At 40.9% G+C, this 27,786-nt stretch overlaps 1 protein-coding gene across 6 annotated transcripts in view; it reads right to left on the reverse strand.

Moving 5' to 3' along the window:
* The window catches only part of LOC126284693 (teneurin-4-like), an 81,421-nt gene extending 53,959 nt beyond the window's left edge, over positions 1 to 27,462 (reverse strand). For 4 of the 6 annotated variants that reach the window (XM_049983819.1, XM_049983821.1, XM_049983820.1 and 1 more), the window contains exons 1-3: positions 27,360 to 27,461; positions 20,770 to 20,871; positions 18,065 to 18,169 (exon numbers count right to left, since the gene is read on the reverse strand). In XM_049983819.1, coding sequence (XP_049839776.1) covers positions 18,065 to 18,169; positions 20,770 to 20,871; positions 27,360 to 27,423 — 271 coding nt within the window. In that variant the 5' untranslated portion in view covers positions 27,424 to 27,461. Of the gene's footprint in view, positions 1 to 18,064; positions 18,170 to 20,769; positions 20,872 to 27,359 lie in introns of all 6 variants that reach the window. The other 2 variants (XM_049983823.1, XM_049983822.1) reach the window with 2 other exon arrangements.
* Positions 27,463 to 27,786: the final 324 nt, after the last annotated feature.

The raw sequence follows: 27,786 nt of genomic DNA on the forward strand, positions 1-27,786 counted from the left end.
GTTTTGGATCATCCGTATATCTCCTGCTAAGTTTCGAATTTTCACGGATCTTCATTAAAATTTTGTTTTAACTACATCTTAACAGTTTTGTACCAGACTTGCAATTACTAGTAATTTACGCTTTAAGACCTTACGGGCCATTGTAATCAGTGTCAACAAGTTCTGAAGAAGTCTGCAAGCAATATTGTCCCTCAGAAGCAAAAGGATCATGTGCCAAAGATTTTCTCACCAAGCTGTTTGCATGAATACTTTCAGAGCTCGGAAATCCCCGCCCGTGTTTCAGAGACAAGGAAACACTTTCTGCGTTGGCCACAGCAGTTCCAGTGGAATATGAGCAACATATTTTTGTAAAACTGGCCTTCAGATCAGATACAGACCGAACGTGACCCGGTAAACATGTTCTTTTACATATCCCCAGAGCCAAAAACCATTGAAATTCAGAGCATGTGATCTTGCAGGCCATGTGTAGGGAAAGCCTCTGGAGGTAACACGTTATTGGAAAGTTGCGTTAAGCAGATGTTTCACTGGGAGAATGTCTCGAGGACGCATTTTGCACGAAATCAGTGGTTTCCACACAGTTATTCTCTTCCAAATCAGCAATCACAAGCTGTACAAGCAGATCTCGATAACGTGCACGCATCAAGGTACACTTAACAGGCTGTCTGGAAGTATTCTCTTCAAAGACCGAGAATAAAGATGTTTGCGAATCCACACCACACAGTCAGATGCACCGAGTGCAATGGCACTTCGCGCACAATACACGGTTCAAAAGTACCCCAAATTCGGCATTTCTCTGTGTTCACTGCATCCGGTATTGTAAGATGTGTCTCGTCACTCCATAGAGTATTGCCCAGTCACATGTCATCAACCTCGATGCAAGCCGGAAACCGAAGAGCAAATTCAGAACTTTGCTGAGGATCATGATGTTTCAGTTGCTGTAACGTCTCGATGTTGTACGGGTACCAGTATGAAAAAGACTGCAAAATTTTCCGTGATTTTGACCATGGGATCGACAATTGTTGTGACACTGTACGAGTGCTTGTCTTACATGGGACACGTGTTGTATGGTCAGTTACAGCAACAGCAACCTCGTCAATGGCTTCCACCGCCACAGGACGCCATCCTCTTCCAGGTGCCATACCAGACTCACCCGTGTTGTCTAATTTTATAATCGTCATCTTTAAACCATTTAAATACATCGCGCCTTTCGTGTCTTTCTGTTAGCGATACTCTCTCAATTCAGCACTGTAATTTCAACTGCTCAAATTAGACAATTTTATTAACAGTACACGACTCTCTTCTTAATGGCCATACTGTCCATTCACGTTATGGCTTGTCAACTGACAACGTGGATGTCATATCCTAATACGAATCGCATACAACGGCAGATATACATCTGGTGGTCGCAACTGGAACTAATTTATTTGCCGGCGTAAATCAGATCCGCATTAACGTACTAGAATACCTACTACATTTCCCTGTCATACGATGATTTAAGCCCACGATGAACCTCCGTGAGTAACTGCACATTCATTATAAACCCACGAAAGAACACTCGACACTAACATCGTCGTATTACGTAAAATACCGTTCGCAGACAAGCTTATGGTCTTCTTTCTGTTGACTCTTGGCCATAGTTATTCATTACCAATTATTAACATAAATGCATGTATTCGTTTCTAATAAAAGAGAGTATATACTTAAGCCATCTGACACAAACTGTACTTAATTTACAAATCGGTGCTAGCTCGTTTCCAAGCCAAAACTTACGGTTGTGGCCTGCAGACCGCTAGCCTTACCGTGAGCCATAGAATATGCCTTATTTTCACCACTCAGAAATGTTTTACGTCATCTCGTCGCCGTCTCCGGTGCTCTTAGTGAACAAACACTGTAAAATGCGGTTAATGATAAAATAAACAGCTCTTCAGTTGTCTGAGCCTTACGTCCATGTCCCGTTCCTAATCGGTTACATATGGAAATATTTCTATATCTCTTTCTTGCTTTCACAGTGCCAGATTTGCACCTGATGGCTAAAACTGGAACTAATTTTGTCCCGAGTAAATCGGTTCCACATTGACGCATTCTAATAATAACGAAGCTTGCTACAACACGATAAATAAATCCCACAATGAATCTCTGTGACTAGCCGCACTTTCATTACAACCACCTTCTACTTACTGCAAATTATACACAACCAAGAGGTGGATAAATGTTGAACATTTTCGCATAACGTTAGACAAGCAATCCTCACGTCTTTGGTAGAGGAGACTTTCTTATTAATCAGCGTATTTCGATATAATCTCGTATATAAGTACACCAGTATGAATGCTTTTAAGTGACACGTGTGGTCCATCTATTAACACCAATAACGTGTGAAGAATGACAAAACTTTAGTAATTTATTGCTGTATTACAATATGAGAAATAATGTTATATGCGCAATTTCCTATGAATAAATCCACATCTAGATGCAATTTCAAAAATGGTTCAAATGGCTCTGAGAACCATGGGACTTAACATCTGAGGTCATTAGTCCCCTAGAACTTTGAACTACTTACCCCTAACTAACCTAAGGACATCACACACTTCCATGCTATAGGCAGGATTCGAACCTGCAACCGTAGCTGTGGCGCGGTTCCAGACTGAAGCGCTTAGAACCGCTCGGCCATACCGGCCGGAGATGCAATTTATAATAGTTATTTTCGAACGCAGTCGAATAAAGCGTAGCATGCAAAAGTTATCGTCAGTTAAAATTTAAGAGGGCTTTTTGCTAACGATAAATTTCTTCTTCTTCTTTTGAGTTAGACCTAACAGCTTTAACGTCAAAATATGTTTCATTCATGGGCTGGTTAGTATGATTATTTCCTTTATGTATGTTATTACAGTTTGCTATTTGGTGGATGGGTCGATGAGTGTCAATAGCAAATAACATATTATCGCGTTTATTTTATTACAAATCGAGTCACGGAACACAAATGTTTAACAATCGTGTTATTAATTTCGCTTAAAGATGACCATTTTGAGATCTGATTCATTTGTCGTCCGTAGCAGGATTTATAATAAAATAAATAACTCACGAATTGCTGGAGAGCCTTACTGCGACTACGGCGCAACTGGTAGATATTTTCGTGTAATAATGGGCACCGTAGTAATGTGGCAAGAAGAATGGTACCTGTTCTAAGCCAGTTTCGTATTTAATGTTAATTTCTAATTAATTTCGCTCTCAGCAACGTGGGAACCTTTCCACTTGTCTCCATATCATCAGCGTTTGTGGCAACGCCGCTGCTTATTCGTACAAGAACAAGCAGCTCTACAGCTGCTCTCACTACAATTAGCTGCCGCTTTTCAGACGATGAAAAAGCGAAGCTTACGCTGGAAATTTAGAGATTCCTACGTCAGCAGCAAGCAACACCATTATTGTGTAGGAGTAAGATGAATCTACTTTCAGACGGCACGATATTTACTTTTCTAGCCAACAGAATAAATCGGTGTATGTGTCTGCCTCATAAGCTGAGTGGTCAACGCAGCTGACTCCCATGTGGAGCACCAGAGTTCGATTCCCAACACGGTCAGGGAATTTCCCTTGATCGGAGTAATGGAGCTGGATGCACGGAGCGTCGTGAGCCCAAATGACAAGCTACTTGACCGAGCAGTAGCGGTTTCTGTCACACCCCTTCATACGGCGTCCAGTGACGTACTTGGCGGAGGATGACACGGTGGTCGGTCAGTACTGATGAGCCTGTCAGGGTCTGTCAACGAGGGATGGGGAAAATTTCGGTTACAACAAATAGTAGAATTCTTTTGTCTTTGTTTTATCTCTATGTTTATTGCTGGAATCAATAGCAAAGGAAAACCCATAATGTGTTATTTCAGAAACCGGTTATTTTGAGCGATAATTTGGAAATTTATGGTACGTTACTATGGCGCCAAACTGCTGAGGTCATCGGTCCCTAGGCACACATACTGGGTGATCAAAAAGTCAATAAAAATTTGAAACTGAATAAATCGAGGAGTAATGTAGATAGAGAGGTATAAATTGACACACATGCTTGGAATGACAGGTTTTTTTTAGAGAAAAAAAAGCAAACTTTCAACAAATGTCGTACAGATGGCGCTTCATCTGATCAGAATAGCAAGAATTAGCATAAGAAAGGAGGACAAAGCAAATATGATTTTCTTTACAGGAAATACTCAATATGTCCACCATCATTCCTCAACAATAGCTGAAGTCGAGGAATAATGTTGTGAACAGCACTGTAAAGCATTTACGGAGGTATTGTGAGGCACTGGCGTCGGATGTTGTCTTTCAGCATCCCTAGAGATGTCGGTCGATCACGATACACTTGCGACTTCAGGTAACCCCAAAGCCAATAATCGCACGGACAGAAGTCTGGGGACCTGGGAGGCCAAGCATGACGAAAGTGGCGGCTGAGCACACGATCACCACCAAACGACGCACGCAAGAGACCTATCACGCGTCTAGCAATTTATTTCCTTTTTTTTGGTTCTAATAAAACCCCATGTCATTCCAAGCATGTGTGACAATTTTTACCTCCATATCTACATTATTCCGTGGTTTATTAAGTTTTCAAATTTATACTGACTTTTTGATCACCCTCTACTTAATCGAACTAAAACTAACTTACGGTAAGGATAACAAACACACCCATACCAGAGGAAATTTTTGGATTCATCCTAACTAATGTGATTCCAGTAGACTCATAATGATGTGATACAGCTCATGATTGCTATCTAATTCTTTCGTTGCAGCTGGAGCTAATGTCTTGTTCGCTTTCCTCTGTGAATGCCGGGCAGGTGTAAGCACCAGCTACGGTAACATATATCACTAAATTGGCCCATCATCGTCAGTATAACACGCGAGAGAGTAAAATACAGACCTATTTTGAGACTGCAGAATAAAGGTTTTTCTACGATTGATAATTTCCGGAAGTATTAACTTTTGCGTCAACATAAAGATTTTAGAGCCGATAATTATTGTAGCAAAAGCTTTAGAGCTAATTATCCATGTTATGTTCATGTAAAAAAATAGTTATTATGATAGAATAATTTAGCATATGCATTACTCGTCTTTGGTTATAGCTAACATCCGGAAAAGGAGCTGTCGAATTACGTAAATGTATAATATTTTATCTTTAAAAATAGTCACCAACAATAAGGCATTTCTATTTCGGTTAAATTAAAAACCTATTCGCATGGTGCACTGCAAAAACGATCTTAGGAAGTAAGAAAATACACTACACCTATTACTGAAAATATGGAAGGACAAGAGGAATAATACAATACGAATTCACAGAAGACACTAAGAATTTTTACCGAAAGATGGCAAAACTGGTACAAATCGACTCGGACAAGATCAGTTTAAACACTAGAGAAATACAGGAGCATGTGAGGTAATACTAACCCTACGAATTGTCTCAAAAGATATTTTGAAGAATTGCACACTTATGTTCATAGTGTTTGGAGATTTTAAAAAAGTTTTGGACTCTGTTGGCTGCAATACAGGCTATGAAATTCTGTGAATAGAAGGTGTTAAACTGAGGAGCCGAAGGTTACTATAGCCTGTACAACAAGCAGCTTGTAGTTATAATAGTCGAAAAATATGAAAGGGAATAAATTATTTCAGAAAACAGTGAGTCGGGAATGCGCATCTTCCATGTTGTCTAGTTTGTAAAAGTTAGAAAGGGGATTTAAGTTTAGGAAGCCTTTAAGGTTTGCCGATGACACGAAAAGGACCTTGGAGATCATATGAACTGAATGGACAGTGCCTTGAAAAGTGGTTATAAGATCAATAACATCAAAAGTAAAACAAACGTAAGGGAAGGTAATCAAATCGATTTAGGCTATGTGAGGGAATTAGACTAGGAAATTGGACATTGAAAGCAGTATATGACTTTTCCTGTATGAGAAGCAAACTAACTAACGATAGCAGAATTCAAATTTAAGTGATAGGAGACGGAGATTTGAAGCTTGTACGTTAAACAGTACAGATAAGAAGAAATTATAATAATTTGAAATGTGGCGCTACAGAATAACGCGGAAGATAAGATGCTCACGTCGAATAGTTGGTGAATAGGTTGAAAGGTCTCTGTTGGATTCCTTTCATGTTAATTTCTGAAATCTGTTGTCATTTACGGCATACATTCCACTTCTAAATTTACTGTGGTGTTTCTGATTCTATCTGGGAGGAGACTCAGCAGTGGAACGTGTTACTTTTACACGTAAAGAACAACAAACTGTCACACTACTATACTTTAAAACACAGTTTATATGTAATTCATGTCACACAGTCTCATATGGAACCTACATCCGCTTTCTTTTATATACTGTATATGATAATATACTGTCATCCCCCTTCCTTTCCGTATGAAAGGATGACTGAGCAAATGTATTGCTAGTTGCAAGCGTGATGGTAGCAGACAAGCCTGTCTGCTAGAGAACAGTAGGACCAACGTGGGAACAGGTAGATATGCTTTCTAAAAGCAAAGAGGTTTCTATTCTTAGTATGGTCCTGTCAGTCCCTTGTCATGTTGGTATAGGAAGCTGCCTATCTGGTCACTTGCAATGCAGTGTAATTCGAGTGTGAAGTTCAGAATATCTTCCAGTAGTTGCTTTGTCACTACTTTGTGAGCAAAGTGGAACCACGTGTTGATGATCCGTACCTCTAACTAAGATCGTCGATCTGAAATTCGAATGTGTGTGAGATTATAACGTCTAATCTTGACAATATTTTTCAATATAGCAAATTTTATTTATGTTCAACCCACGTGGGGCGTACTTTGTGAGGCCAGTACCACGTGCTCATACAAGTATTTGACCCATCAGGTTAATCGTAAGACGATAGTAACCAGTTGGAGATTTTTCTTTTGTAAATTACGTTTCGATGTAATTTATTTTAATTATCAAAATTATTGTGGAGCTACACGCTTTGTGTAAACCAAGTTGACCACATGAAGCATGTGGTGTAATCATCAAAGTACCCCTCAGCTATTCTTTTCGAGAAGATTTCACAGACAATTAGTATGAATTTAGTATGTCAGCGGGTGGTAATTTCATGACGGACAGGATTGCGCTACCTCCATAACTTCTTTGGGTGAAAATTGAATCGGTTGGCTGTGGTTAATTTCCTCTTGCATACGTTTCAACGTTCTTCGTGTGTTATTTTGTGAATGCAGTGTTGTATGCAGTCTCCCAATCTTGGCTCCATACTTGATGTGTTCCGTAAGATTACAAACTCACATTTTCACAATCCTAAATAAGGCACCAGTTTAGTTATGAATCAAGTTTAATATGCTGAAATTTTAACGGAACAATGATCAATATTAAAATAAATGTCCAAATATAAACTGATTTATTTATTTTTATTTAAATTCTCTCTATATATATTTGTGTCAACGGTTGTCGTAAGATGACTATTAAAAGATTAAAATTAATGTTAGTCTGGTTGGCAATTTGGTAAACTAGACTGGATACCTAGTGTAACAGTTGCTCGGTATATGCAAGGATAACTTCCCCAGATAGATCACAGCTTTTAACCTGCTTTTATTATCTTTAATATCAGCACCGCTTTCAGAACAACTTAATGCATCAACTTTACAATTTACTAACTCTAAATGAGGAGAAAAGAAGTTATCGGTAAAATTTGACCAAAAGGAGGGATTGATTGTGATAGGACACATCCTGAGGCACTAGCACTTTTTCAGTTCAGTAAAGTAGGGAGCCCAAGGCTTGACTTCCGTGTACCGGTTCAAACGGATATGAATTGCAAGTAGTTGCGCAGAGGTGAAGAGTCATCTTGGAAAATCGGGTTTTCTGCCGGTAATCCGCTTTAAAATTACACGATATTTCGCGTAACGTGCCAGACTGCGATTTACGCGATCGAAATATAGTGTGAGTACGGCGTGGACCATCGGAAAAAAAAAAAAAAAAAAAAAAAGAGAGAGAGAAAAATTCCATTTTCCAAGATGACAACGTCTCGCTGGGAAAACTTTCATGTCCACAACAGAGATGAACAGGCTGAAGAGACGACAACAATGTTAATAGTGAAAGAAACCTGCTATTTTCATTAACTACAACAAAGCCGTTACGATCACTCAACACCACTGCTAGTTGCGCGTATTTATATGGAGAGGCAAATTCCACATGTGAATCGGTAAAGGAGAAATCAAAGGATGCAACATTTTTTCGTCGCTTGTAGTGCATCACTGCATGTTGTATTACGAGATAGTTTCCACAAATTAACGTCAACCGAAGTATTTGTAGCGGTGATTTCGTTTATCTGCTTGCGATGGAAAGATATTCTTGGTCTCGATTTGTTGAGTTTACGATAGAATAACACGTCCACAAGAAATTGTTGTCGTACCGTTCTGCGGGACTCGCACCGTACCCAAAAGAAAATGTAAAACTAAACATAATATGTACACCAAAAGATAATTGGTGAGTATCTCAGGTTATGACATATCTCGATGCAGTAAAGCTGTGCAGATTTATTACAGTGCATCACATCGGAATTAGAAGAACGTCCTAGAAACAGCTCCTCACATTTTTTTTTAGCCCAAGACAATCTACCTCCGTGCACACCCATCCCACACCTTCTTTCCAGGAACATGTGTTGCAGTCCACCTTCTTGGTGTCACCGGCTTTATACGCTGAGACTGTAGAACGTGAGCTCATTGACAGGTTGTAACATGGGCTACGAATATGAAAACGACGTCACTATAAGAAAAACACATTTCAAATGATTTCTGTATAATGCGCTAAGTAATATACGGCCCAGTGACATTAATCTGACCACCACCCTTGTTCGACGTCCGCGTGTCGTAACCACTCACAGATGGCGGCTGGCAGCACTAGCAGTAACTTTCAGTTACCTAAAAAATTATTTCTAAATCTCTGTTGAATGAGATAGAAGATCAACTGGCGAGTACAAAATAGGCTTCGGAGAAAATAGATTTTGCCCAGAGCAAGCCGGCCGCGGTGGATGAGAGGTTCTAGGAGCTTCAGTCCGGAACCACGTGACTGCTACGGTCGTAGATTCGAATCCTGCCTCGGGCACGGATGTGTGTCATGTCCCTAGGTTAGTTAGTTTTAAGTAGTTCTAAGTTCTAGGGGAGTGATGACCTCAGATGTTTAATCCCACAGTGCTCAGAGCCATTTGAACTATTGTTGAGCCCAGAGCAAATTTTTAACTTCAAAGCAATCCTCAGGATCAGAACAACGTGAAACCTTGACACAGTCGTTACATTCATTAATTCAAAAACGCGTATGATTGTGTAGACAGGCAGACATTATTCCTAACAGCGGGAGAAGGAGGCATCGACAAAAACACCAGATAATTGTTCAAACAGACACTCAAAGGTACAACTTCGAAATTAAATACATATAAAAATTTCCCTTCAGAATTAAGACACGAGTTCGGCAGAGCTAAAAGCAGATTACAAATATCGTATGATAAAAGGAATACACTGAAGATAAACACAACAAGGAAAGATTATCTACAAACACAACAAGGAAATATTATCTACAAAAACAACACGGAAACATTAAAAAAGTTGATAAGTTTACGAACCTGGGTGAATGGGTGCAATGAAATGGATTAGATATCACCACAACGAAAGAAAGATCGGAGAAAATGCAATTAGCATACAAACTCATCTGAAACCGATATAATAAAAGCTCAGTATCGTGGCAGGCAAAAATTAAATACTGTGCAACAGTAATTAACCGGAAGCACTATACAGATGAGAAAGTCTATCACTGTATAATAGAGGTGAACAAGAAGAACTGAGAAGGAAAGAAAGAAAAACACTCTGGAAAATTTGAGGATAATAAAAGAACAAAGATAAGTATTAGTCGAAGAGCAGATCCATATAGAATCGTGGAAACAATCACAGACACAACATGGAAGAGGAGATTAAGGCTTTCCGGACGTATCTAATGAACGGATGAGAAGAGGCTAGCGAAGATCATCTTTAATTGTATTTCCAAATTAAAAAATTCCACTGGGTTGTTGGAAGAGACATGAAGAGATATGAAAAAACTTAACATCACAGAAGACAACATACAGGGCAGGGAGCAATTCAGGCTAATCATCAACACTGAAAAGTTTCCTTTACAACAACAGTGTACCACGCGATGGAGAATTTTCTCGTTCCAATCATATATAGACTGCGGGAAGAATGCTATAGTATCGCTATGCGCGCTGCTCACAGTCTCAAATAGTGCTCGCGGCCGCTACGGAATCGATGCGCATGGACCTGAAGAATATATACGGCCTCTTAACTTACCACTACTTCTCGAATCTTTCATGGGATAATAGACTCCTACCTCCAATCCTGTTGCAACTCACGTTATCAAATATTTTCAGGACACTCTCCCGTGTGGCAAACATTTGATGATTCGTGTTACCATTCCTTCAGTACGTAGCATGTTCTCTGTTAGGCCTAACTTGTATGGGTCCTACAAACGTAAACAATATGCTAAGATCGGACTCTCAAGTGATATGTAAGCAGTCTGCTTTGTGTACTGACATTTCATTTCGTGTTCATTTGAAATATTATCACAATCTAGAATGAAATTTTCACTCTGCAGCGGAGTGTGTGCTGATGTAAAACTTGTTGCCAGATTAAAACTATGTGCCGGACCAAGACTCGAACTCGATACCTTTGTCTTTCATGGCAAGAGCACTTGTCCGTGAAATTTTAAAAAGGTCGGGAGTTCGAGTCTCGGTCCGGCACACAGTTTTAATCTGCCAGGAAGTTTCATTACCACAATCTGACTCAAAATATGTCAAGCTTTTTCTCAGATAATATTGTGTTTGGTAGAATCGGTATACAGTCTTATGTAAATTACACGTGTCAAGTATTATACAATAAAGAAAAGATGCTGTTGATGGCATTCAACAGGCTCCTGATAATGCACGAAATATATGATATACCTGTCTGACAAATAAGAAGAATATTTTCTCTCTATAAAGCATTTAGCGTACATTTAGTGTTGTCGGCCACTGGGGCCGAGCGGTTCTAAGCGCTTCACTCCGGAACCGCGCTGCTGCTACGGTCGCAGGTTCGAATCCTGCCTCGGACATGGATATGTGTGATGTGCTTAGGTTAGTTACGTTTAAGTACTTCTAAGTGTAGGGGACTGATGACCTCATATGTTAAGACCCATACTGCTTAAACCCATTTGAACATTTAGTGTTCAGCAACGGTGTGGCACTAAAGTTAGCTCTCCACGGTTATGATTAATATTGTAAAGCAGCTTACTTAGATAGAATTCATTCTAGGGTGCGGAACAGGAACCAGTAATCGTAAATAACTGCAGTGTACCGGCACAATTAAAAAGCTAATTTGGTTGCCATGACTGAAAATAATTTGTTCTTCTGTGTCTGGAATAGTGGCTAGAGGTTGAACGAAGTTTAAAACCAGTGAAACCGATGGCATGAACTTCATTACTTGTTTCCAACATTCGTCCTGAATAACGTGATTCCAATGGACCTGTAATGACGTGATGCTGTTCATCGCTGCTAGCTGCGGACTTACGAAACGTTTTCGCTGCTGCTGGAGCTAATGTCCCGTTCTCTGCCCTATGACAGCACAACACGACTACCAGATGTAGCCACGGTAACATCTACCAATAAATTCGCCCACCGTCATCAGTGTAATATACGAGTTAATTACAGACCTATTTGAGACTGCAGAATAAAGGTTATTCTGCGATCATAATCTACGTTTATCTGATTAATCCAGAAAGTATGAGTGTTTTCATCAAAAAGAAAGTTTTAGATCCAAGAGCTATTCCAGTGAACGCTTTATAACCAATTATCCATGTTACGTTCATGTAAAAAGGTAATTATTAACATAGAAGAATTTATCGGACGCATTGCTCTAGTTTCGCTTTAACTGATGTCAGAAAAAGTACTAACAAATAATGTTCTTGTATAATATTTGATTCTTAAACAAAATCAACAACTGAAAGATATTTTCACTCACTCTAAATTAAGAAGCTCTTCGCAGGGTGCAGTGGGGAAAATGATCTTAAGAACTGAGGAAAAAACAACAATTATTACTGAAAATATGCAAGTACAACATATTCACGGACTCCAAGAAGAATATTATAGCACCATTTCCAAAGAATTCAGGTGGTGTCATGTACGAATGTTGCAAAACCATAGCCGTTAATAACTCATGGTTGCAAAGTATCGACGAATTATTTACACAAGAATGGAAAAAGTGGCAGAAGCCGACTTCGTTCCGAGGAAATCCAGGAGCATGTGGGGCAAGAATGGCTCTGTGATTTGTCTTAAAAGATATTTTGAAGAATTGCACACTTACGTTCGTAGTGTTTGTAGAGTTTAAAAAGTTTTGAGCAATGTTGACTGAAGTACAGACTTCTAAACAAAAAAAAAAAAAAAAAAAAAAAAAAAAAAAAAAAAAAAAAGGACTTAACTTCTGAGGTCATCAGTCCCCTAGAACTTAGAACTCCTTAAACCCAAGTAACCTAAGGACATCACACACATCCACGCCCGAGGCAGGATTCGAACCTGCGACCGTAGCTGTCGCGCGGTTCCAGACTGTAGCGCCTAGAACCGCTCGGCCATTGCGACCGGCCAGACTTCTAAATTCTGAAGATCTTTTCCCTTTTAAATCATCAGTTTTCTTACTGGTTTGCTGCGTTCCGCCACAAATTCCTATCCTATGTCAGTCTCTACACCTCAGAATAACATTTACATTTGCAACGTACGTCCTCAGTAATTTGCTGGATGTATTCCAATCTGTCTCCCTCTGTATTTTTCACCCTCAACAGCTCCCTCTAAAACGGTGGAAGTTTTCCCTGATGTGTTAATAGATGTCTTACCATCCTGACTCTTGTTCTTGTCAGTGTATTTCATGTGTTCCTTTCCTCGCCTATTCTCCGGAGAGCCTCCTCATTCCTCACCTTATCAGTCCACCTAATTTTCTACATTCGTCTGTAGCATCACATCTCAAATGCTTCGATTCTCTTTGTTCAGGTGTTACCACCGTCCATGTTTCACTATGATACAATTCTGTGCTCAAAACGTACATTCTCAGAGAGTTCTTCCTCAAATTGAGGCCTATGTTTGGTACTAGTAGACTAGTCTTGGCCAGGAATGCCCTTTTTGCCAGTGCTAGTCTGCTTTTTATGTCCTCCATGCTCCGTCCATCACGGATTATTTTCCTTCCTAGGTAGCAGAATTCCTTAACCCCACCAACTTCCTGTCCACGAATGCTGATATTAACTTTCTCACTGTTCCAATTTATGATATTTCTCATTACTTTCGTCTTCCTTCGATTTACTCTGAATCTACATTTCATACTCATTAAACTGTTCATTCTTTTCATCGGATCCTGTAATTTTTCTTCACTTTCACTGACGATAGCAATATCATCAGCGAATCTTATCGTTGACATCCTTCCACCTTGAATTTTAACTCCACTCTTGGGCCTTTGTTTAATTTTCGTCATTGCTTCTTCTATGTATAGATTCAACAGTAGAAGCGAAAGGCTACATCACTGCCTTACACACTTTATAATCCGAACACTTCCTTCTTGGTGTTCTACTCTTATGATTCCCTCTTGGCGCTTGTACAGATGGTGTATTTATCCGCGTTTCGCTATACCTTACCCCTATTTTTTCTCAGAATTTCGAACATATTTGCACCATTTGACATTGTCTCACGCTTTTTCCAGGTCAACAAATCCCATGAACGGGCTTTGATCTTTTCTCAGTCTTGCTTCCGACCGCTCCGGTCGCAGGTTCGAGTCCTGCCTCGGGCATGGATGTGTGTGATGTCCTTAGGTTAGTTAGGTTTAATTAGTTCTAAGTTCTAGGCGACTGATGACCTCAGAAGTTAAGTCGCATAGTGCTCAGAGCCAGTTGACCATTTTCTTGTTTCCAGTACTAATCGCAGCGACGGAATTGCGTTTTTCGTGACTTTTCCTTTCCTAAAGCCAAGTTGATCATCACCTAACATATCCTCAAATTTATTTCCCGTTCGTATGTATATTATTCTTGTCAGAAATACGGACGAGTGAGCTGTTAAGCTGATTGTGTAGTAATTGTCGTACTTGTCGGCTCTTGCTGTCTTCGAAACTGCGTGGATGACGTTTTTCCGAAAGTCAGTCTCATACATTCTACTTACCGGCGTTAACAGTTTTTTTTGTTGACACTGCCTCCAAAGATTTTAGACATTCTGGCGAAATGTTATTCATCCCTTCTGCCTTATTCGATTTCAAGCCTCCCCAAGGTTCCTTTAAATTCTGATTCTAATACTGGATCCCCCATCTCATCTCTGTCTATTCCTATTTTCTCTTTGAGCACAGCATCAGGCAAGTCCTCCCCCTCATAGAGGCCTTCAATGTATTCTTTCCACCTATCTCCTCTCTCCCCTTGCACTTAACACTGCAGTTCTCATTTTTCTCTTCATCTTACCAGCCTTGCTTCTAATTTCAACGAAGCTTGTTTTGACTTTTCTGTATAGTGAGTCAGTCCTTCCGACAGCTATTTATTTTCCGATATCTTCGCATTTTTCATGCAGCCACTTCTCCTTAACTCCTTTGCACTTTCTACTTATTTCATTCCTACGTTACCTGCATTCCTGTATGCCTGAATTTTCCTGGACATTCTTGTACTTCGTGCTTTCATCGATTAACTATTACTTCTGTTACCCATGACCTTTGCCCAGTTTCCATCTTTGAGCCTATGCTTTTCTTTCCAACTTCTGTGATTGCCGTTCTTAGAGAGCTTCATTCCTCTTCAACTGAACTGCCTGCTGAAATATTCCAATATCTGTAGCCTCGCCGAACTTCAAGCGTGTCTCTTCATTCCTTAGTACTTCCATAACACACTTCCTTGCACGTTGATTCTTCCCGACTAGTCTCCTAAATTTCAGTCTACTCTTCATGACTACTAATCTAAGCCTGTTCTGTTGGTAGCAGATATAAAAATCAGGGAGTGAAATATTATCTACATCCTGTACAGTAACCAGGCTGATGTTACAGTAAGTGATGGATACGAAAGGGAAGCATTACTCCAAAAAGCTGTGAGACGGAGTTGTACAGATTCCGTGTTATGCACTCTGCACAGTGAGCACACAGTGTACGAAACCAAAGAGAAATTTGTAAAGGGTATTAAAATTCAGAGAGAAGAAATAAAAATCCTAAAGATTAACAGACGGTAAAGGAGTTGGGAGATCAGATAAACTGAGTGAATAGCATCTTGAAAAGATGAATATCAACAAAAGTAAAACTAAGGTAGTGAAGTGTAGTCAGATCACATCAGGATATGCTGAGGAAACTGGGCTAGGAAACGGGACACCGAAAGTAGCAGACAAGTTTTTCTTTTTGGGCATCAAAATAACTGACTAAGCCGAATTGGAGATGATACAATGTGCTCCTGAAACAGGAGAACATCTACATCTACATGGTTACTCTGCAACCCACACTTAAGTGCCTGGCAGACGGTTCATCGAACCATTTTTATACTACTTCTCTATCATTCCACTCTCGAACGGCACGCGGGAGAAAGGAACACATAAATCTTTCCGTTTGAACTCTGATTTCTCTTATTTAATTATGATCATTATTTCTCCCTACGTAAATGGGTGTCAAGAGTTATTTTCGCATTCGGAAAAGAAAGCTGGTGATTGAAATTTCGTAAATGGATTTCACCGCAAAGAAAACAGCCTTTGTTTCAGTGGCTGTCACCCAAACTCGCCTGTCATATCAGTGACAATCTCACCACTATTGCGCAATAACACAAAACGGGCTGCCTTTCTTTGCACTGTCTCGATGTCCTCCGTGAATCCTACCTGGTAAGGATCCCACACCGCGCAGCAGTATTCCAGCAGAGGACGGACAAGTGTAATGTAGGCTGTCTCTTTAGTGGGTTTGTCGCATCTTCTAAGTGTCCTGCCAACAAAGAGCAGTCTTTGTTTCGCCTTCCCCACAATATTATCTAGTGCTCTTTCCAATTTAAGTTGCTGGTAATTGTAATCCCTAGGTATTTGGCCGAATTGACAGCCCTTAGATTTGTGCGATATATCGTATACCCAAAATTTATCGGATTTCTTTTAGTACCCATGTGGATGACCTCGCACTTTCATTTGTTTAGGGCCAATTGCCACTTTTCGCACCATACAGAAATTCTCTCTAGATCATTTTGTAATTGGAACCGATCGTCTGATGATTGCACTAGACGGTAAATTACAGCGTCATCTGCAAGCAATCTATGGGAACTGCTTAGATTATCACGTAGATCATTTATGTAAATCAGGAACAGCAGAGGGCCTATGACACTACCTTGCGAAACGCCAGATATCACTTCTGTTCTACACGATGATTTACCGTCTGTCACAACGAACTATGACCTCTCTGAGAGGAAATCACGAATCTAGTCACACAACTGCATACTCCATATGCACGCAATTTGATTAATAGTCGCTTGTGGGGAACGGCATCAAAAGCCTTCTGGAAATCTAGGAATATGGAACCGATCTGAGATCCCTTGTCGACAGCACTCATTACTTCATGGGAATAAAGGGTTGCACAAGAACGATATTTTCTGAATCCGTGTTGGTTATGTATCAATAAGTCATTTTCTTCGAGGTGATTCATAATGTTCGAGTACAGTATATGCTCCAAAATCCTGCTGCAAATTTAGGTCGGTGATATGGGCCTGTAATTCAATGCATTACTCCTATTTCCTTTCTTGAGTGTTGGTGTGACCTATGCTACTTTCCACTCTTTAGGAACAGACCTTTCATCAAGTGAGCGGTTGTATATGATTGCTAAGGAAGGCGCTATTGTGTCTCCATACTCTGAAAGGAAACTCATTGGTATACCATCTGGATTGAAAGACTTTTCTTTCTTAAGCGATTTGAGTTGTTTTACAACACCTAAGAATCTACTTTTGTCACTCATGCTAACAGATGTTTTGGTTTCTAAATCTGGAATATTTACTTCGTCTTCTTTCGTGAAGGAATTACGGAAAACTGTATTTAGTAACTCCGCATTAGTGGCACCATCATCGGTAATATTTCCATCGCTATCGCCCAGTGACGGTATTGACAGATTTTTGCCACTGGTGTACTTTACATACGACCAGAATCTCTTTGAGTTTTCTACCTTATTTTGAGACAATGTTTCATTGTGGATACTATTAAAAGGAACATTGAATATAAATGCAAGTGTTAGGAAGAACGGATGTAAAAAGATGAACGATAATCAGTAGTGACAAAGAGAGACTAGTAGCTTTTGGAAGGGGTGGTGGTACAGAAGAATGGATAGATCGCGTGGTCGATAAAGCGATACTGACTCGCATTAGGGAATGAAGAAATTTATGGCACAGCTTCACCTAAGGAAGGGGTTGCTTGGTAAGAGACGTCCTGAACCAACAAGGAATCATCAAATGGGGCGGGGGGAGGGGGGGAGGTATGAAAATTTTAAGGGGAGGCAAAGGCTTGACTGCATTAAGCAGGTTCAGACGGATGAACGCTGCAGTGGCTATACAGAGATGAAGAGTATTGTACAGGTTGAACTAATATGGAGATACCACAACAGCACGAAATAACTGTACGAAACCTTACATTTACTACAACGAAGCCTGTTTCATTATTCTACTAGATTTTTATTTACTCAGTTGACGTCATCCTGTGGCAATAGTGATTCCGCACGTGAATCATTAACAGTTTCGTCAAGAGTTTACACAGCAGTGCATTAAAGAAGGAGGTAGTTTCCACACATTAAATGAATTAACGTATTTCCTGATTAAGACGGAAACATATTTGTTGCCTTGATTTTTAGTTTACGATGGAGTAACAGATTCAGAGAAATCATTTTGTCATACCGTTCTGCATTTCTCACACCGTAATCAAGGAAAAAGTGAAACAAATATGTATGCATAATAAGAAAATACAGTTGGCGAGTACCTCAGAGCAGGGCATATATCGACAGTGAGAAGAGTCGTGCAGATTTATTACCGTGCTTCACTCCGAAACTGAGTAACGTGGTATAAAAAGCTGCAGTCACCTGCTTGTGGCTTAGGACACGCTTTCAGGGTGCACGCCCAACCCGCGCCTTCTATGCAGAAACACGTGTTGCAGTCGTCCATCTTGGTGTCACCGGCCTTACACGCTGAAACAGTAGAACTTGAGCTCATTGTAAGGAGTGATATTTCCCAAGAATTTGAAAATGGCGTCAATAATAAGTGAAACAATTTTCAAACGATTTCTGCAACAATTCGCAGAATATTAGTTGGCAAGACAAGGAGCGATCCATACCAAGTTATTTATGAAGTAGTAACTGCAGGTCAGATTTTTGCATATATGCATATAAGTCGTATTACATCCTATGTGCGTGATCTCTTTTTTCATTTAAATGCTTAAATACTTATCTTGCCAGATTTGTCTCATTTTTGAGTAAGTGTCGAAAAGATTTGTAATTTATGACTAGTTACGCAGTGTTCCCAACACTGCAACGTTTGCGTCCTATAAACGCTGTACGTCTGGATCTTTTGCAGCTCTTTATGTGAATTTAAAAAAAAGTTTATTGTACCTAACAATGAAACAAGATAACTGAAAGAGAGCTTTATCAGCAGTTAAGAAAACTATACAGAACTATAATCCTAGTTTTATCATTCTCACGCAGATTTTGCTTCGTCTTAACCCAGAGATCTTACAGCATTCAGAACGCTATTAAAGCAAGTGAGGAAGCAAGAGCTCAGACCAACGTTGACTGAAAAGAATTAGATATTCTTTGACAATATGCTATTTCCCTGGAGCAATCAACGAGCACTAAGGTGTTTCTACAGATTCATTGTGTGTTAAAATAAATGAGATGGAGGATACAAGCGTTAAGTTTACGTTTTGTCCAACAGTAACTTTAGCCCGCGACTTAGTCCGTTTGTATCTCGAAGCCGCACAAATTTAGAAAAAGTCCTGAAGCTTACTATCGGCGAGAAAGACGGATATTATAAAAAATCGAAGGTGAAGCTGTGAAAAGGGCGCATCAGTAAAGAGCTGATGTGTTTGCAAGCACACGCACAAATATCTGCAGTATGAAATAGCAATATAGCTGAATGGGGCAACAACCTAGTCTTTTATTTAAAGGAACCACTAGAAATAAAGAATTCTTTATATACAGCGTTTAAAGTTTTGCCCGTTGGAGCCATTAAAGACAAATTATCTGAGCTAGCCAGAGCCGCTAGCTACGTGGTCCAGTCCATGTGAGAAACAGTTCGTTCTGAGGTTAATGCCGGCGATTCGAAGAATCTGTCCTAGCGTCTTGTTGATGGTCATGGCGGAGCATATGCTCACGGGAAACTGTACATATTTGAATAAGACGTTAAAAGAACCAAGACACTAAACGAAATTGCGCCAATTGTAACAGCTCATGAAAAATGCCCTCAATGAAGGAAATCTTTTTTTAAAGCATACCATACACACATTTAAATGAAGGACTTAACTCGCAAACGGGTTTCGTATCCTACTCTAGCAAGTTCTGCCATATGGGAGGTACAATAGGCGATAATGTCTCTATCAAATTTAATTTTATATACCGTTTCTTCTGGACTACTCCTTGAGTTCCATAGACAAATATTTAATTAAACACTGCAGTAGTGTACAGCATAGCAGAAAATTATGTCAGATTTTTTAGAAATATGTCTGCCGCGCGGGCCGGTGTGGCCGAGCGGTTCTAGGCGCTACAGTCTGGAACCGCGCGACCGCTACGGTCGCAGGTTCGAATCCTGCCTCGGGCATGGATTTGCCTGATGTCCTTATGTTAGTTAGGTTTAAGTAGTTCTAAGTTCTAGTGGACTGATGACATCAGAAATCAAGTCCCATAGTGCTCAGAACCATTTGAACGATTTTTTTGCCTTCCACTTACAATATTGTTATTTACACAGACTAGTATTATAAGTTATAAGTGTCAAGAAGTCGTTTCTGAAAGTGTTTGTATGGAGTGTAGCCATGTATGGAACTGAAACATGGACGATAAATAGTTTGGACAAGAAGAGAATAGAAGCTTTCGAAATGTGGTGCTACAGAAGAATGCTGAAGATTAGATGGGTAGATCACATAACTAATGAGGAGGTATTGAATAGAATTGGGGAGAAGAGCAGTTTGTGGAACAACTTGACAAGAAGAAGGGACCGGTTGGTAGGACATGTTCTGAGGCATCAAGGGATCACAAATTTAGCATTGGAGGGCAGCGTGGAGAGTACAAATCGTAGAGGAGACCAAGAGATGAATACACTAAGCAGATTCAGAAGGATGTAGGTTGCAGTAAATACTGGGAGATGAAAAAGCTTGCACAGGAGAGGGTAGCATAGAGAACTGTATCAAACCAGTCTCAGGACTGAAGACTACAACAACAACAACAACAACAGTATTATACGTTCATTTGTATCAAATTTTTACCACTGTGCTATACTGTCACGTATTTTATTACATACAGCAATGAAATATCCTGTAAATTACGTATTTTGCGAGAGCAAGGGGAGGGAAGGAATAATAAGGGATGGTTCTGCGGTGAAAGTAATGTTGGTACTAGACAGACGTTTTAAGGACTGAAGCAGAACACGACGAGCTCCGATATTCACAAATCAGAACGCAATTAAAATCTTGCTAACACCAGATGGTTGCTGGTAAATGTATAAATTCGTACTGCATCTTCACACTTTTAAAATGATGCACACATTTCATCTGATACAGACGAACTGTGAAGCCACTCACCTTCCTCCACCTGTGGGCAAGCCTTCTTCGTGCACGCCCAAACGCCGTTAGCACAAACGCATGTGTTACAGTCCTCCTTCTTCTGCTCACCAGCAGAACAAACTGAAACATTAGGAAACGCCGTGATCAGTTTCGCTGGTAAGCCCCAGGAGCTAGCGTTCATGCTGCAAATACGCAAAATTACTAGGGACAACTTGCGTATAATATCGCAAGCAGGCACTTCTTACATATTACTATCGTGTGTTCATCACACTGAGTTGCCTGACGTGTACCCACGATTTCTTTGCTGAAGAGGTGAACGCACAGGATAACTGTGAAATACTACAAGAACAAAGAAAGCTTTATTGCTGTGCCGTGCCAAGCATATAAGTGTTGAGACCATGCCAAAATAGACTAAAAATTTGTAAAAATTAATTTATGAATTGTGTATTAATACAGCCAACCTGAGGAAGTACACTACAGGCTGGCACAATAGAATGCTTTCATGTGTGATAAAGTTTAAGGTTGAATGAAGTTGTTCGTACACAGCAACGGAAACAAGAATAGCAAGAAAAGTGATGCCTGAGCGACGGGCAAAAGTATGACGGAAAATCTGAGGTGTTGAGAAAATTCTGTGGAATATGTAGGAATATCATAGGCAGAAACAAATTAAACGTATGTTTCCGACAGTTGCCTGTGCTGAACACACAAAAAAGTCAGGAGCAGCATGGAAGGGAGATGGTGAATGACAGCGTGCGGAAAAAAGAATGATGGTTAGTCAGGAATATCAAACATATAACAGTAATAATATGTAGGACATATTCATTGTTGGTCATAGTGTATCTAAAGAAGATTTGTATACTTCCGTCCGATAATCACAACAAATATTAGCGAATTAATTTGATCGTTATCTTGCTGAAAGAAGTTTGTCAGACATCGATCTCTGATAGATATTGTTGGGCGTTTCCCAACTGGACGTATGTGTTGTTAATTTTACATTTATTTCAGAACTTTGGGGCAACAAGATGGGAAAACCATAGACAGTAACCACTTTCTTTTCCACTGACCGCGATGTTTGATTCTGATAAGTGTACCTTCAGCTTCTGTGATTTGAATGGTGAACATTATTAGCAAACGGGTTTACTTTCGTGCAATAAGCCTTTACACTGTTGTCGAATTTTGGAAGCTTTCCGGCGCACCGCGACTAATTTTCTGTCGAAGAATTGTTGTTGTTGTGATCGTCAGTCCAGAGACTGGTTTGATGCACCTCTCCATGCTACTCTATCCTGTGAAAGCTTCTACATCTCCCAGTACCTACTGCAACCTACATCCTTCTGAATCTGCTTAATGTATTCACCTCTTGATCTTCCTCTACGATATTTATCCTCCACGCTGCCCTCCAATACTAAATTGGTGATCCCTTAATGCCTCAGAACACGTTCTACCAACTGATCCCTTCTTCTAGTCAATGTGTGCCACAAATTTCTGTTCTCCCTAACTCTATTCAATACCTCCTCATTAGTTATGTGATCTACCCATCTAATCTTCAGCATTCTTCTGTAGAATCACACTGGTCGAAGAGTATGGTACCTAAACTGTTACTCACTGTAGTGCAGTCTTACGGAATGACGAAGATTGGTTGTGTTCGATACCACGTTCGTTCACTTCAGAAACGCATTCGGTATAGTTCCGCACTATCGTTTAGTGAATGAAAACCGACCGTACCGAGTATCGGGCCACGTCCTTGATCGAATTCAGGACATCCGGGTAGATGGAATCCAATACACTCTTCTTAACGGAACAAAATACAAACAGAGCAATAGATTGTACCGATAACTAACAATAGAAGAAAATTACTACATACAAAAGGCTAAAGTGGAAGGAAAAAACCCCCAATAAACGGAAACAACACTTTCCAACAACATACTCCTTACCGCTCTGAGAGAACAGACCCAGGACGCAGAACAGAAAGCACACACACTCAAAAGAATCACTCCCCATCACACACAGAGTCATCAACAAGGAACAGAAGTAGTCAGAACTCCAGCTATAGTTTGCATAGCCTTCTCGCAACATGCGATACATTTCTCGTGACACACGCGAATAGCAAGATGACGTAATGTCTTGCGTCATAAATGAAGTGCGAAAGTTTTGATTTTCTGTGTATAAAATTAGCTGCAAGCCGCCTAACGAACTTGAGTACATGAGAAAATAGGTAGCAGCCTATTACAAACCAATACTGGATCAACAGCGCTGCCACAATTCCAATCGTAATATCGCTGACATAAGTAAGTTCACGTTTTAGTATTTGTTTACTAACAGCCGTTCACTCAGTTGCAGATGACATGCTGTACGCCGAGAAAACCGGCAACAGAAAAAGCACTGAAAATATGTCACAAACTGCGACAACAATTCTTAAAACCATGTTGTAACGTACAATAAAGAAGGTAGCTTGAAAGTATCCACAGAAAACAATATCTAAAAAAAAGGTGCAAAATTACGTATTACAGTGCTGTACAACTATGCTATTTTTAGTATGATTTAAATTTAAAGAACCCACTGATGATGACGATATTTGTATCTGAAACCAGTCTGTGAAATAAATAGGCAAATAAATAACAAAAATTGTTTTGCATCAAGATCGATTTACAATTCCCATATTGTTTCTCTATGCAAGCACAGACCAAATGAAATAGTTCCAAGATAAATGTTATTGAAGCTACTGATACGTGTGGAGCCTTTACAGTCTGCATCTACATCCAGTAAGCCATCCTGTGGCGTGTGGCGGTAAGTATTTTGTGTATCAGTGAAACTTATCCCCTTTTCTGTTAAAGTCGGGAATGGCCTGCGGGGAGAACGACTAGTGGTAAGCCCCCATGTGGCGTCGAATCCCTTCAATTTCATCTTCATGACATTTTAGTGAGATATGTTGAGGTGGCAAAAATAGATTGGTAAGTACATTCTCCCAATTCTAACAGTAACCCCGCACTGTGGTTAAGAGCGCCTCTCTCGTATGGTCTTTCACCAATGGCAAACTCCCCTCCCCCCTCCCACCAACCTCTCAGCCAAACGGAAAAAAATACAGTGCAGTCAGGTGTCTCCCTCTCAAGAAAATGATTTAAAAGTCGGTATTACGCAGTTTTATAACAGAGTGAGAACTGGAACATTTTTATGAGTACTTAAAGTCGCCATTCGTCTTTGAAAATGTTAAAAATGCCTCATATCCCAAGGTCTTACCCCCCCCCCCTTCCCCTCACCCCACAAACTGACGTTTGGGCGCTCTTGCCTGCCACTGGAGTTGACTGAACAACTTCGTGAGGCTTTTGCACTTGCTAAAAAAATGCACTGGTCCTCTCTGGATGTCCTCTATTTCTTCTCTGGTTCGGATACAGGGCTGGCAAGCAATATTAACGTATTGGACGGACGAAGGTCATTTCAGGTGCCTCCTTCGAGGGTGGTCTACACTTTCTGAGGATTCTTGCAATGAATTTCAGTGTGGCATCTCTCTTACGTGCGATTCGTTTCACGTGGTCATTCCGGTTTAAGTAGCTTCGCATGTATACATACAGTGTTTTGTATTTGTAATTGCTTCTAGTGCTTATTCTGCAGTTGTGTTATTGTACAATAATTCGCCCATCTGCCTATTTACAGGCAATAAGGTGAAGTTTATGTTGAGGGACGGCTGCCAGTCACTACATCCAGTGGCGATCTTCTGCAGGCATTTCTGAATTTCGGTAGAATGCTACAGCGTTGCAGTGTCTTTTTACAAGATAACAGCATCAAGCTCAAAACATCTCATGGAACTTCCGATACTCGTTTTGGGTCATATGTTGGGTAAACCAGAACTGCACGTAGAAAGTTTCAGAGGTTGTTCATTGGTATCTTCGGAGGTGTTACGTATGTGGAACCTAGAGCCTCCAACGACTCGTAACTGAATAATAATGTAACTACACACCGTTCGACATCTTACCACAATCACCCTGTTTTCACTGAAAATACCTTTACAACAGTGAAGAAGCCTATATTAGGCAATAATCAAAACGTCTAGCACACAACACAAAGTCATGAAACAATCCTCAGATATACGCCAAAGTAAGGCGATCAGCCAGAACATTATTACCACTTACGTAATAGCCAGTACGTCCACCTTTGGCTTGGATACCAGCGTCTACACGTCGTGTCACGGAAGCAATGAGGCCTTGGTAAGTCGATGGAAGGAGCTGCACCACATCTGCGCACACTAGTCACCAAATTCCCGTAAATTCCAGGGAGGAGGGGATGAGCTCTGACGTCCCGTTCAGTCGCACCCTAGATGTGTTCCATCGGGTTCTGATCTGATAAGTTGGGCGACCAGCACATCAACTGCAACTCGCCACTGTGTTTCTCGAACCATTCGATCATGTTACTGGCCTTACGACATGGGCCATTATCTTGTTGAAAAATGCCACTGCTGTACGGAAACATGATCGTCATGAAGTGGTGTACGTGGCCTGCAATAAGTGTGCGATACTCCTTGGTCGCCGTGGTGCCTTGCACGAACTCCGCTGGACACATGGATACAAACATGAATGTTTCCCAGAGCATAATGGAGCCGCCGCCGTCTTGTCTCCGTCCCGCAGTACAGGTGTCAAGGAGTTGTTCACCTGGAAGGTGACAGATTCGCGCCCTCTCTTCGGCATGATAAAGATGTCGGGATTCGTCAGACCATGCACCTTTCTGCCACTGCGCCAACGTTCAGTGCCGATGGTCACGTGCTTATTTCAGTTGTAGTTGCTGATGTCGTGCTGTTGGCACATGCATGGGTTAGGAGTGTTGGGTGCACTTAGCGTTCATACACACTATTACTCAGCCCAGCATTTCAGTCTGACGTTAGTTCCGTCACAATTCGCAGCCTGTCCTGTTGTACCAGTCTGCCCAGGCTACGACGACCAACATCCGTAATGAGGGGTGGCCGCCCAAACCCACGACGTCTGGACATGGTGTCATCTTTGTTTCGCCACGTGTTGAAGACACTCACCACAGCACTCCTCCAACATCCGACACGTCGTGCCGTTTCGGAAATGCTCGTGCCCAGCCTCCGGGCCATCAAAATCTGTCCTCTGCCAAACCCAGATCGCGCGCCTTCTCCAATCTACACCCAGAGAGCACGCCCACCCACTGATGCTGGACGCACCGTGCGTGTGACTGACTAGCGGTCACTCCTCGCCAGGTGATGCTGTTGTCGCGTGGACTGGTCTATATCAAAAGTATGTAGATAGTCGTAATGTTATGGCTGATCAGTGTACTTCGATGGGGTTGTCACCGCTGCCGGAACAGCTGAGCATAGCATAATTCTGCCACTCTACCATTGCATTCAGTGAACCTGTACACGTGGTGCATATCGGCCAGCTGTTCATCAGTGCGAACCAGAACTACACCGAAGCTGTTCACTGGTAACTTCTGAGGTGTAAGGTATGTAGCACCCAGAGACTCCGTTGGCTAATAAGAGAGTAATAACGTAACTACGATCTCTTCGATCTGTTCACACTATCACCCTGGTTTCTCTGAATATATCTGTAGAACCGTAAAGAAGCCTGTAACATATAATATTCAAAACGTGTAAGACACAACACTGAATACTGAAACAATCCTCAAATATGCATGCGGGTACAGTGATCAACCATACCGTTAAGACCACCTACCTAATAACGGTACGTCCACCTTTAATACTGTCGATATTTACACTATTGAGCACTGCTTTCAGTTACAAAGCTAACTGGGGCCAGAAATCAAACGAAACGCAATTACCCTGTAACGAGACGCGGCATGCTGTGATTTTCTCACACCGGTAAACTCAGAAAGTATCCCTCAACAGCCCCAGGGGAATTCTGGTTCACTGTTCTTCGTGTACAATGCGCAAAGACTGCAGAATAGTATCGAACAATCAGAGTGTGAGCCTAGATTTGAATTTTGTTAGTGAGCCGTGCATTTTATTTGCGATAAAAATTCGCCGTGTCTCAACGAGAATTGGAGAAATTCTTGAAACAAAATGAAGAAGTGAATCAGGGAACAGACTAGAGTGAGCCGGCGCTACAGTCTGGAGCCGCGCCACCGCTACGGTCGCAGGTTCGAATCCTGCCTCGGGCATGGATGTGTGTGATGTCCTTAGGTTGGGTAGGTTTAAGTAGCTCTAAGTTCTAGGGGACTGATGACCAAAGAAGTTAAGTCCCATAGGGCTCAGAGCCATTTGAACCAGACTAGAGTCGACTGCAATGAAATATAAATGAAGCTGGGCTAGATACAATAATCAGGCATTTAGGAATCTTTGCTGAGATAAGAAAGCTCCGCATGATGTCAAAAGCCATGCGGATATGTATTTGTATAGCACAAGGTTGTAATGCATGAAGAAGTCTTAACAAGGCAGTTCGAGCATGGTATGATAACACACACGGCTGCAGAATTAAGTGATTCTTCACTGTTAAACAATTGCTGATTTTATTAAAGCAACAGTTTGCTACGCATTATTCGCTGTGACTACGATGCAAGGAGAAAGAGAAGTATTATTTTTGTTGACACCCTAATTAGCATAGACTTCCATTAACAGTCTGGTTATGCAGATAGCGAAAACTTACCTTCCTCGGCGTGGGCCAAACCCGCCGCGAAGATCAACAGAAGAACGCTTGCTGAGAGCTTCATGTCTGGAGGCTGGTGCCAGAGTCTGTGTCTCGCGTCTGCAGCCGATCCTTTTATACTAGGCGTTTCCTCACTCGCTGTCAACGACCGGGTTTCATCCATCCCGTTTAGTGGAAAACACCAGCTGTAAGTCGAGGCTATTAATGATGCCCTACGATAACGCTCCACAAGGTAATGTCGGGCCGTTACGTATTTTGACGTTAGCTGTTGCTTCACTAAGACATCGTTGGTGGATGTAAATGTTTTTCACAGTTCCTTCGGTGTATTTTGTGTTGTATCTTCTTTCACTCTATGCATATTTTTTGTTCTCAATATGTGTGAACCGATTTTACTAGTCAAAGATATCGAAAAATATTTAAAATGGTT

Source organism: Schistocerca gregaria, chromosome 8 (assembly GCF_023897955.1).
Source record: "Schistocerca gregaria isolate iqSchGreg1 chromosome 8, iqSchGreg1.2, whole genome shotgun sequence".
NCBI lineage: Eukaryota > Metazoa > Arthropoda > Insecta > Orthoptera > Acrididae > Schistocerca > Schistocerca gregaria.